General features: G+C 40.5%; 1 protein-coding gene across 1 annotated transcript in view; it reads right to left on the minus strand.

Moving 5' to 3' along the window:
• Positions 1-10,468, minus strand: part of LOC141806342 (uncharacterized) — a 56,486-nt gene extending 46,018 nt beyond the window's left edge. The window contains exons 1-12 of the mRNA XM_074691839.1: positions 9,893-10,468; positions 9,128-9,215; positions 2,180-2,447; positions 1,938-2,040; positions 1,737-1,840; positions 1,370-1,642; positions 1,137-1,230; positions 912-979; positions 591-812; positions 363-497; positions 215-277; positions 32-100 (exon numbers count right to left, since the gene is read on the minus strand). Coding sequence (XP_074547940.1) covers positions 32-100; positions 215-277; positions 363-497; positions 591-812; positions 912-979; positions 1,137-1,230; positions 1,370-1,642; positions 1,737-1,840; positions 1,938-2,040 — 1,131 coding nt within the window. The 5' untranslated portion in view covers positions 2,180-2,447; positions 9,128-9,215; positions 9,893-10,468. The remainder of the gene's footprint in view (positions 1-31; positions 101-214; positions 278-362; positions 498-590; positions 813-911; positions 980-1,136; positions 1,231-1,369; positions 1,643-1,736; positions 1,841-1,937; positions 2,041-2,179; positions 2,448-9,127; positions 9,216-9,892) is intronic.
• Between the last annotated feature and the right edge of the window lie 2,806 nt (positions 10,469-13,274).

The raw sequence follows: 13,274 nt of genomic DNA on the forward strand, positions 1-13,274 counted from the left end.
AGTCACATAACATGTTTAAACAAAAACGCACCTGGCGCTGGACCGGACTGGGGCCGGAGGCAGACACGGTCTCCTGGGCAGGTGAAGGTGTTGCCGCCACCTATAGAGAACAGAAAACATGAAAAAAAAAATCAAAATGCAACTCTTATCAAAACATATATCACACCGCATTGGTCGCTCTTCGTAACCAGCAAAAAATTAAAAAAAAACACACCTGCCGCTTTCCTCCACTGCGCTTCTTGGCAACACCTCGTGGCCGACGCTTCGCACGCGAAGCCTAGAGGAAGAAAAAGAAACTTTATAACAGCTGTTTACCGCTTGTGTTATCAACTATGTGGTCATATGGCTTGTGTGCACTTTACCTGGCCAGCTGGTGGCTCAGCGATGCAGCCGGAGCCAGAAGAAGGACTGACCTTCTCCATAGCATCCAACATGTCACCGCTGAACCACACAGGGTTGGGCGGGATGACAGGCCGAACCACAGCAGGTGTTCCGGCCTTCAAAACAAAAAACAAAAATTGTTTTAAAATAAAACTTCACATGCAGGCTTTGTACAAACTTCTACACACTCAATCAGAGAAACACTTTACCTTGTCCTCCTTTCCAACCACAGTCCACTCCCAGGGGTCGCTGTGACGGGTCACGGGGAGGTGTCCTGTCACAACTAGCCTGGGAGACACCGTGGCACGCGGCGATGTCCGGCGGGACACCGCGGGCGTGGGCGAGGGTGGACGCGTGGCCAGCTGCTGGACAGCAGCGTTCCACAGCAGATCCACCAGCACAGGGGTCCCATCGGTGTCGCTGAGGTGCACCTGAAAAACAGTCAGACACAGCAGACATTTCACTTTGTTAGCTGGATGTTTTCTTTAGTGTCACATAAAGTGATGTGTAAATTTTGGGACAATACTTACGCCGTCGGGGCACCACAGCTCCAACCGATGGAGGGGGAGGTGCTCAGCCACAGACACGTAAGGGAAACCTGAAATAAGTGTCACAAACCACACACAAAAAAATCATTAAGTACTTGAAAACATTAACACATGCATTTACATGTACATGTCCATCCATGCATGCGGTCACACAAAAATAAATTTCTCAAATCTCAGATTTTGCAGAAAAACTCGATTGAAACGTACCCATGCGTGCTGCGACTCGGTGGAATTCCTGACGCAGCGCCAACTGCAGGCCCGGGTGGATGTTCAGGCGTGGAGGGAAGTCCAGCACGAACACCTTACAGAAAAAAAACCTTTGTCAGCAGATCACATTCATGTCTCTAAAATAAGTGCATGACAATACAAAGGCTGCTCACAACAGCTTTGCTGACACAAAACCAAACGATTAACAACAAAAACATGAAACAAACACACACCTTGGGCCAGCGGCTGGCGATGGAGGTCAGGAGAGCACCGAAGTCCAACGCTGCCTCGCCAACCGTCCGGCTGGCCGTGAGGTTGTTGCTCGGGGCGAGCACGCAGACGGCGTCGGGGGTCCACGGGACGTCTGCGTGCAGGGCCTCTGTCCTCAGCTCGGCTGCCGATGCACCTGGAACAGACAGAAAAGCAAAGGACAGAGAACCTACCGGCATGGGCACGAAGCCGTCCACCATGGCCCGGAGGTGGGAGTCTCCGACGACGAACACCAGCTGCAAAAACACAGACGTTCTTTAACAACAGAGAAACCTACCAACAGACACCTTACTCGCTGCAATTTTTCGATGAATTAAACAAAAATCATACCTTCTGGTCCGGACGATGCGCTGGAGTGACCAACTTGCGGCTCCGGTGGGTCAGTGCAGAGGTTGGCCATCTCCGCGTTCGGTGGCGGTACCCGGTACCGCGCCCTGTTTAATGGACATTGAAGTTTGTCAGAACATTATTAAGGGACATTACATCCAAACCATATCAGTGAACATTCTGAAATGAAAGTTTGACACATACGAGCAACGAACTCGGGGACAGGCTCGAGGGCAGTCCAGGGGTGGTCCTCTGCCCTCTTCCTCTTCAAGGCCAACGCCCTCCGATGGCCTTTCGCTCTAGGCATCTGAACAGGAAGATTAAAGAGAAATTTTTGAGTCCACGCTCACAGAGAAAACACCAGTCAATCTGTGCCAATCATACTCACAAGGCTTCACATAGCAACGCTTCACCTAACATTACAATGTAGAAATGTTTTAACTCACCTTGGCTGAGGGCAAGTGTGTGTGTGTCTGTGTGTGTGAGTGTGTGAGTGTGTGACTGTGTGTGTCTGCTTGAGTGAATGTGTATAAAATCAATTAAAGTGTGTGCAGATTAGCAGTTACTCTAGGTGTGTGTCGGTTTAAAGAGATGTATAAGTGTCAAGATGTGTGTGTCCTGGATCAAAAGATCGCAGAAATGCAGCAGTCTCAGTCGCAGTCAGTAGCCAAAGCACAGGTGAGCACAGGGAAGCAAATCACACAGCCAAGGAATCTGCAAATTAATACCATTTAAGAGTAATCAAGATAATTGTAGGAGAAAAAAAGCAACAAAAAGTGTATGCAAAATGTATTAAAACATGCACCAAAAAGCACAGGACAGTACTGAAGGAAAAAAGCCACAAAAATGCATGCACATGTAATCTATACATTAAGATCATGCCAGGAAAACCACACAACACAACTTTAAAATGTCCTAAACAATCACTTTATTCACTCACACATTATGGATCTATAACCCTCACAAAATGCCAGTAAGCTCAGGCCTGCTAACCAGGACAGATACACAACTGATTAACAGCTTAAACTAAGATTAAAACATTGGCAGACAAACCTCACACATACTCACACAACAATAAGTCTTTTCTCTCAGCAAAAAAGGAGCAAAAAGATACAGCTAACGTTGCTATCAAGTAGCTTTCACAGAAAAAAAAGGCTGAAACAGCACAGCTATAACTTTAAAGCACATATCAAACCAAGTTATAATCTTCAAAATGTATTCAAAATGCAGCAAAAAAGCACAGGAGAGAATAAGATCACGCAGCTGAGAATTTTGCAAATCAATACCATTGAAGATTAATCAAATTTATGTGGGAAAATAAAAAGCTACAAAAAATGCCAATCTAGTCTACACATTTAGATCAAGCCAGGAATGCCACAAAACAACTTTAAAGGACCAAAACAAGCACTTCAATCACTCACACATTATGTATTTTTAACCCTCACAAAATGCCAATAAGCTCTGGCCTGCTTACCAGGACAGATACACAACTGATTAACAGCTTAAACTAAGATGAACAACATTGGAAGACAAACCTCACACACACTCTCAAACAATATGTATTTTTTTATCAGAAATACCCAAAAAGAGGAAGAGCTACATAATGTGGCTGACAAGTAGCTAACACAGGAAAAAAGGCCGACACAGTGTAGCTTTATCTACAACCTTAAAGCACATATCACACCAAGTAATCGTTTTTCAACATATATATATAAAATGCATCAACAAAGCACAGGAGAGCATTGGAGCACACAGCCAAGGAATTTTCAAATACCATTTAAGAGTAATCAAGATAATTTTGGGGGGAAAAAAGCCACAAAAAATGCACGCAAACCTTATCTACACATATAGATCATGCCAGGAATCCCACAAAACACAACTTTAAAGGACCCAAACAATCACTTTTATCACTCACACATTATGGATCTTTAACCCTCACAAAATGCCAGTAAGCTCTGGCCTGCTTACCAGAACACACACACAACAGATTAACAGCTTAAACTAAGATGAACAAGCCACATAATGTGGCGAACAAGTGGCTTTCACAGAAAAAAAAAGCCAACATAGTATAGCTATATCTACAACCTGAAAGCACATATCAAACCAGGTCATAATCTTCAAAATGTATTCAAAATGCACCAAAAAGCACAATAGAGCATAAGATCACACAGCCAAGAAATTTGCAAATCACTACCATTGAAAAGTAAGCAAGATTATAGTGGGAGAATAAAAAGCCACAAAACACAACATTAAAGCACCCAAACAATCACTTTCATCACTCACACATAATGGATCTTTAACCCTTACAAAATGCCAGTGAGCTCTGGCCTGCTAACCAGGACGGATACACAACTGGTTAACAGCTTAAACTAAGATGAACAAGCTACATAATTTGGCCAACAAGTAACTATCACAGGGAAAAAGGCTGGCGTGGAATAGCTATATCTAAAACCTTAAAGCACATATCACACCAAGTAATAACCTTCAACATATATTTAAAATGCACCAAAAAGCACAGGAGAGTAATGAAAAGCACACATTTGGGAAATCTTCAAATCAATTCCATTTAAGAGTAAGCAAGATTATAGTAGGAAAAAAAGACCATCAAAAATGCATGCACATGTTATCTACACATTATAAGCATGCCAGGAATGCAATAAAACACAACTTTAAAAGTCCCAATCAATCACTTTAATCACTCACACATTATGGATCTATAAGCCTCACAAAATGCCACTAAGCTCTCGCCTGCTAACCAGGACAGATACACAACTAATCAACAACTTGGACAAACAACAACAAAGGCAGACAAACCTCACACACACTATAAGTCTTTTCTCTCAGCATGACCCAAAAAAGGAGCAAAAAGCTACAGCTAACATGGCTAACAAGTAGCTTTCACAGAAAAAAAGGCTGACGCAGCATTGCTATATCTAAAACCTTGAAGCAGATATCACACCAAGTAATAATCTTCAAAATGAATTCAAGATGCACCAAAAAAGCTCAGGAGAGTACAGTAGAGCCCACAGCTAAGGAATCTTCAAACGATACCATTAAAGAGTAATCAAGATTATTGTAGGAAAATAAAAAGCCATCAAAAATGCCAATTTAATCTACACATTAAGATCAAGCCAGGAATGCCACAAAACACAACTTTAAAAGTCCTAAACAATCACTTTAATCACTCACACATGATGGATCAAAACTTCAACAAAATGCCAGTAAGCTCTGGCCTGCTAACCAGGACAGATACACATCTGATCAACAGCTCAAGCTAAGATTTAAAACAAAGGCAGAAAAACCTCACACACACACTCACACAATAAGTCTTTTCTCTCAGCATGACTTAAAAAAACAGCCAAAAGCTCCAGCTAACGTGGCTAACAAGAAGCTAACACAGGGAAAAAGGCAGACACATCATAGCTTTGTCTTAAACCTAAAAGCACATATCACACTTAGTAATAATCTTCAAAATATTTTTTAAAATGCACCAATCAAAAGCACAGGAGAGCATAAGATCACACAGCCAAGAAATTTGCAAATCAATACCATTTAAGAGTAATCAAGATTATAGTAGAAGAAATGAAGCCATCAAAAATGCATGCACATGTAATCAAAATGTATCTTTTATCAGAACTACCCAAAAAAGAGCAAAAATATAAAGGCAACATGGCTAACAAGTAGCTTTTACAGAAAAAAAAGGCTGACAGCGCAGCTATATCTAAAACCCTAAAGCACATATCACACCAAGTAATAACCTTCAAAATGCACCAAAAAAAGCACAGGACAGTATAAGATCACAAAGCAAAGAAATTTTCAAATCAATACTATTTCAGAGTAATCAAGATTATTATGATAAAGAACCACAAAAAATGCATGCATATGTCATCTACACAATAAGATCATGCCAGGAATGCCACAAAGCACAACTTTAGAAGACCCAAACAATCAATTAAATCACACACACACATTATGGATCTTTAACCCTCACAAAATGCCAGTATGCTCTGGCCTGCTACCCAGGACGGATACACAACTGATCAACAGCTCAAGTTAAGATTTAAAACAAAGGCAGAAAAACCTCACACACACACAACAAGTCTTTTCTCTCAGCATGACCCAAAAAAGGAGCAAAAAGCTACAGCTGACGTGGCTAACAAGTAGCTTTCACAGGGAAAAAGGCTGACATGGAATAGCTATATCTAAAACCTTAAAGCACATATAACACCAAGTAATAACCTTCAACATATATTTAAAATGCACCAAAAAAGCTCAGGAGAGTACTGAAGAGCATGCAGCTAAGGAACCTCAAAAACAATTCCATTTAAGAGTAAGTAAGATAATAGTAGGGAAAAAAAAGCCATCAAAAATGCATGCAAATGTAATCTACAGATTTAGATCATGCCAGGAATGCCACAAAACACAACTTTAAAAGTCCCAAACAATCACTTTAATCATTCACACATTATGGATCTATAACCCTCACAAAATGCCAGTCGGCTCTCGCCTGCTAACCAGGACAGATACACAACTGATCAACAACTTGAACTTGGATAAACAACAACATAGGCAGACAAACCTCTCACACGCACACTCTCACACAATAAGTCTTTTCTCCGGGCATGACCCAAACAAGGAGAAAAAAGCTACAGCTAACGTGGCTAACAAGTAGCTTTCACAGAAAAAAAGGCTGACGCAGCGTAGCTATATCTACAACCTTAAAGCACATATCACACCAAGTAATATTCTTCAAAATGAATTCAAGATGCACCAAAAAAGCTCAGGAGAGTAAAGTAGGGAACACAGGTAGGGAGCCTTCGAATCAATAGTATTTCAGAGAAATCAAGAAAATATGAGGAGAATAAAAGCCATCAAAAATGCATGCAAATGTAATCTACAGATTTAGATCATGCCAGGAATGCCACAAAACACAACTTTAAAAGTCCCAAACAATCACTTTAATCACTCACACATTATGGCTCTTAAACCCTCACGAAATGCCAGTTAGCTCTGGCCTGCTAATCAGGACAGATGCACAACTGATCAACAGCTCAAGCTAAGATTTAAAACAAAGGCAGAAAAACCTCACACACACACTCACACAATAAGTCTTTTCCCTCAGCATGAGCCAAACAAGGAGAAAAAAGCTACAGCTAACGTGGCTAACAAGTAGCTTTCACAGAAAAAAAAGGCTGACACAGCACAGCTATATCTAAAACCTTAAAGCACATATCACACCAAGTAATAATCTTCAAAATGCATTCAAAATGCCCCAATAAAAAGCACTGGAGAGCACAAGATCACACAGCTAAGGAATCTTCAAATTAATACTATTTAAGAGTAATCAAGATTATTGTGGGAGAAAAAAAAGCCACAGAAACAGCATGCTGTCATTTTCTAAACACAAATGCTGAATGTTGAATTTCAGAGCCCATAAACTCTAACTCTAAGGGCAACAGTCCTATTAATGACTTCTGTTCACTGAATAAAAATGTGAAAAAGCAGGACAAAGAAGACAATACTTCCACATTTAAAAATTTTAAGTTTGAATGCAAACAAACAGAGCCCTAGCCTGCCCTCTGAGAGTTCCACTTCTATTTGGAACCTCTGTCAAGAGTTCCAGAAGCCTAAGCTCAAATTCTTATGAAATATTTATTTCACAAATTTGAAAGTAAACAGGCACAACAAAGAAGAAGGTTTCCATGGTGACAAATCATTGAATATTCATTTATTAGTTTATTACTACTATCATTTATGATTTATATTAATATCAACTTGTTATTTCATATTTCAATATCCTGTGTTCACTCTTTAAAACATTTTTCCTACTGTTAAACAAGACTACAACACTACAGGAATATTAAAGCCACAAAAACAGCATGCTGTCATCATTTTCTAAACACAAATGCTGAATGTTGAAATTCAGAGCCCATATCCTCTTACCCTAAGAGCAACAGTCCTATTTATGAGCTCTGTTCACTGAATAAGGACACTGCATAGCCATATCTACAACCTTTAAGCACATATCACACCAAGTAATAATCTTCAAAATGTTTTCAAAATGCACCAAAAATGTTTCATAGTGTCTAAAATACATATATTTAATTTATTTAGAAGCCAATCATTGTACTTGGAGGTAACAAGCATTTCTCTCAGTATTACCAGAAAAGCAACACACCAACCAACCAAGTAAAACTCATAAAAATTTTGTTAAATTCACCAAAAAAGTACCAAAGTATCTTAAATATATATCTTAATTGTGTTAAGGGCAGACTTTTTAGCATTTCTTTCAATATTACACAAAACCAAGCACTGAGCAGGCCGAGGCTGGCACACCATGGTGGCTAACTAGTAGCTATGACACAGCATTATTAAAGCTAAACCCACAAAGCAAATATCACACCAAGCAATACTCTCCAAAATGCACCAAAAATGTTTCATAGCATGTAAAATTCATATATTTGATTAGTTTAGAAGCCAATTATTGTACTTGGGTTAAGGAATATCAAGCATTTGTCTTAATATAACAGAGCAGGATAACGTGGCTAACACAAAGCAATTATTGAACAAAGGCCGAGCTTACATTAGCATATGTATGCACAACTTTTGCCAACCGAGTAAAAGCCATCAAAATGTATTCAAAATGTACAAAAAATGTACAATTCTTTCATCAATATATATATTTTATTTGTTTAAAGGGTAACCATTGCACCATGATCAAAGTTCATCGAGTATTGGTGTTAACATGACACAAAAGACAGCACAGAGTAGCTAGCGTGCTAACACAAAGGCTGAATGCAGATCAAAGACTGAGATTTCCATAACATTAGCATACGTTTAGCGTCGGAGCACCAACCACAAATGCTAACTAAAAGTCATCAAAATGTTCTTCAAATTCACCACAAATGTAACACAATATCTTACATTTATAAAACTTATTTAATTTAGGACAATTATCGTCTTTGGAGCAAAGACTACCGAGCATTTCTCTCAACAGGACACAAAACCACACACGGAGCAGGCCTCGCTAGCGGGCTAACAGAACAAAGGCTGAGATTTCCATAACATTAGTATACTTCTAGCCTTGAAGCACCACCCACAAATGCTGATAAAGTCATCAAAATGTACTCAAAATGCGCCAAAAATGTAGCACACCATCTTAATTATGTATATCTTATTTGATAGAAAGGCTTACATCGTTTCACTATCAAAGTAGTTCAGAAAACACACCTCACAGAAGCTTCTAGAAAGTTTAAAATCTCACCGCAGACCAGCAAAATCTTACTTATACCTGATATCGTTCTTTCATTTCACCTTAAATCACGTTTAACATTGCTCAGGTTCAACACAACATATGCTTGCATCAAATTAAGAGACAACGAAATGGGTCTTACCTCCAGAGTCTGTGAGAAGGACGAGACGACGCCAGATCGATCCTTTTATACCCCGCTGGTACCTCACGTCACTCTGACGTACATCCCCCTTCGGCAGAAGACGCAGCAGAGAATGCTACCATTAGCTGTGCATTCTAATCACATTGACATTGAATGATACCACACAAAACGTAATTGAACATAACCGAATCGTTTAATCATGTGTTTAACGCAACTGTAGTGTTTTTAACGTCTTTAGAGTCAGCTATAACGAATAACAAAGCACCACATCTACAGTATTTGTCCAAGAGTCACCAGTTATACGGTCGCGATTAACTCCAAAATACTGGGTTGCTCGGTAGCCGTTAAAACTTGATCAACGTTGCCTCTGTTGTGAAGTACAATCTCTGGTAACTCACCACGAAACAACCGTACATTTTGATGCTGCTACCAGGTTGAATTTATTGTTTAAAAATGCCAACTCGTCTCAATGAATGCAGATAAATGCAGCAAAATACGTGCGCATCTTTATGATATGTAGACTGATAATCTCCCTTTAAATGCAGAAGCTTGTATAGTCTTTCATTACACCACAATTATATTTCCCAACCCCTTTTCTACAATAAATTGCTTGTAGCTAAGTGAGCAACAGACGTTTAGCTTCTGTTAGCTTCTGTTAGCTACACGGTCCAACTTGCCTTTCACGTTCAAAAATACTGCTGATAACTAAGATGACAGGTAGTAAAATAAACAGTACTGAAGCCTAGAAACTTTAATTTACCGTACCTGTTCAAACCACAGACGGAATCCGTTGTTTGAGAGCTCCCGACGTTAGCGCTCTCTCCTGGCTTGTCCCCTGTTTCAATCAGTCTAATCCACTTCATGTCATCTTGCGGGATCTCTGGGGATACGGTGAATCCTCTCTCTCCTCCCATGCGCTGGAGCAAAGCAGCTGTGTACAATAAGTTGACCGACCGACAGAGAAACAGACTCATATCTTCCTCTGCATCCGCTCGCGTTTTGGTGAGATCAGCTGTTGACCAGACCGTATACTGTTGACAGGTCGCGTGACGTCATCCCCCGCCGCTCCATTGATCCCCGCGGATGTTTTACAAACCACGTACGACAGTAGTAGTGCCTGCTATTTTGCCCCAAATTCAGTATTTGTTAGGCAGAATGGTAAAAGTTGTAAAATCTACTGTATACATCCCAGGATGTCCCACTGATACTAGAGAACGTTTCTATCTGTGTCTGCATCTGACCGGTGTTCTTGGCATACAGTTCCCACAATGCACGGCGCTAACGCCGGTGGCAAGTATTACTGAATTACCGCCATCTACTGGAATGAGTTGCCATGATAAATACAACACAGTCCTTGAAATACAAGGGAAGTGATGCCAAACACTGGTAAATCCTGTAACTTTCATTTGTAAAACAGGTGTTTAATTGTACTAATTTATTAAAGCCCATATAAACCAATGAATACTCGTTTTAACCATACGTGAATGATATAGAAATGTTTATTTTTCCACCAGCTGTAAAAATAAAAAGTCAATCCCTTCCACATTGTAATTTTGAGTGTAAGATTAAAAAGTCAAATATGATGATTCTACTGTGATATGATAAACAAAATAAATAGGATGTTGACATCTGCCCATAATTTTTTAGTACATTAATAATAATGCAAGAAAACAAACAAAAAAAAATATTTTTTTCTTTTTTGTAAAAAAAAATCCATCACCTAAAATGTTGCTTACCAGACCTCTCTGGACACACTAAAATGGCCACCACAGCCAGTACATTTTTTTTCCCTTACTACACCCTTTTGACGTTCTCCCATCGCTTATTACACCCCCAAGCATGTTCAGAAATCCACCAAAATTGGCACACACATTATTTGCGTCCAAAAAAAGAGAAAAAATACCAAACATGAACATGAACCAAACATGACCCCAAACATCCCATAAAATGCTGTCTAGCGCCACCTAGGCACACTAAGACAGCCATAGCGGCCAGTAGGAATGTTGTAGAGAGATGAAACCAACACCAAAATGTTCGTCTCATTGAGACACACAGTAGGACAGACTGTGGGGGGACAGGAGCCGGCATGAGCCCCGAGGACCCGTCTAACGCTGCTTGCAGCTTTAATTAGGGTCCTCGGCCTGAGCCAGGGCACCTTCTAGCAAGAGCTAGAAGGTGCCCTCGGCCGAAGGCCGAGGGCACTATTGTATTTCGTCCGTTTCTTTTTTCTTATTATTATTCCGCACCGTCTTTGATCGCAAATTAGAACCCCTAAACATGCTCAAAAACTCACCAAAATTGGCACGCACCCCAGGATCGCGAAAAATTGCGATTTGATACCAAACATGACCCCAAGACATCCCATAATATGCTCAATAGCGCCACCTAGGCGCACTCTGAAGGCCCTAGCTCGGGCTAGGAATGTCGTAGAGAGATGAAACCAACACCAAAACGCTCGTGTCATTGAGACGCAAAAATCATACGCTGCTACCCTGGACCTATCTCCAACAGGAAGCCGGCTATTTGCCTCACAAAATTAAAAAAATTTTTTTTTAACCCTTTCTGCAAAAATTTTCTCCTCTGAAACCAAAAATGGTACAGGTTTGAGACTACCATCACATGACAGACTAGACCCTGCTCTCCACAAATTGTGAAGGAAGTTGTTGTTTCGGGCCCGGTTTTCGAATGGCGAGCCCTCAAAGTCGCCGACCGCTTTCAGCCGAATTAGGATTTCTCCATGTAAGCAGATGAGGAGAACCGATTTCAGGTCAAAACACACATTCTACTAGTGCCGCATTTGGGCCTCTAGACAAAAAACTACAAGTCATAGAGCTTTAAAAATTACATGGTTGGATTCCTGACAAAATCCCCTACAACCATATGATATTTTTACACAGATTAAGCCAACATTGTGACCTACAGGACAAGTAGTTTGGCCATTTCTCTAAAGTAAAAAATCCATTTCTAGCACTTTTCTAGCGGTTTTGTGACGCATTTGTGCTTCTGGAGAAAAAAGTATAACTCATACAGCTTCAAAAATGCCAAAAATGGATTCCTGACAAAAATTACTATCAAAAATGATATTTTTGACACAGATTGGGGTAAAATTGTGGACTCTGTGGACACCAGAAGTTTATCTTAAACCCCCCTCTCCACTCTACTTTTCCTTTGTCACGCTAATTAGAACTCCACGCATGCAGCTGCTCATGTCATTCAGCACAGCAGAGGATACGTTGCCATGGTATCAACTGACTCTCTGACATCCCATAATATTCTCTCAGAGCCATTAGACTCACTTCCACCCTATGCACAGCAAAACAGCCCTAACTGGGGCTAGGAATGTCGTAGAGGGATGAAACAAACGGCAAAATGTTCGTCTCATTTTGCTGGACACATTGGAGGGAAAACCGGCAGGAGCCCGAGGACCCGTCTAACGCTGCTTGCAGCTTTAATTTCTTATTATTCCACGCACCCCGAAAACGCAAATTAGACCCACTAAACATGCTCAAAAACTCACCAAAATTGGCACACACATTGCCAGCGCCAAAAATCGCGATTTGATACCAAACATGATCCCCGACATCCCATAATACTCTCTCTAGAGCCAAAAAACCTCTAAAAAAAAAATAAAAAAACACACAAAAACGGCCCTAGCCGCCACTAGGAATGTCGTATAGAGATGCAACCAACACCAAAATTTTCAGCTCAATGAGACGCAAAAATCATACGCTGCTACCCTGGACCTATCTCCAACAGGAAGCCGGCTATTTTGCCTTTCAAAATAAGAGTTTTCTGCATTTTTGCCCTTTCTTCAAAAATTATCTCCTCCGAAACCAAAAATGACACATGCTTGAAAATACCATCACATGACAGACTAGACCCTGCTCTCCAAAAGTTGTGAAGGAAGTTGTTGTTTCGGGCCCGGTTTTCGAATGGCGAGCCCTCAAAGTCGCCGACCGCTTTTGGCAAATTCAGGATTTCTCCATGTTAGCAGATGAGGAGAACCGATTTCAGGTCAAAACACTCACTACTAGTACTTCTACTAGTGCCGCATTTGGGCCTCTAGACAAAAAACTAAAAGTCATAGAGCTTTACAAATTACATGGTTGGATTCCTGACAAATCTTCCTACAACCATATGATATTTT

This window comes from Halichoeres trimaculatus, unplaced genomic scaffold, assembly GCF_033239565.1.
Source record: "Halichoeres trimaculatus isolate MK-OKI-2021-1 unplaced genomic scaffold, fHalTri1.1 fHalTri1_scaffold_1, whole genome shotgun sequence".
In the NCBI taxonomy this organism is placed as follows: Eukaryota; Metazoa; Chordata; class Actinopteri; order Labriformes; family Labridae; genus Halichoeres; species Halichoeres trimaculatus.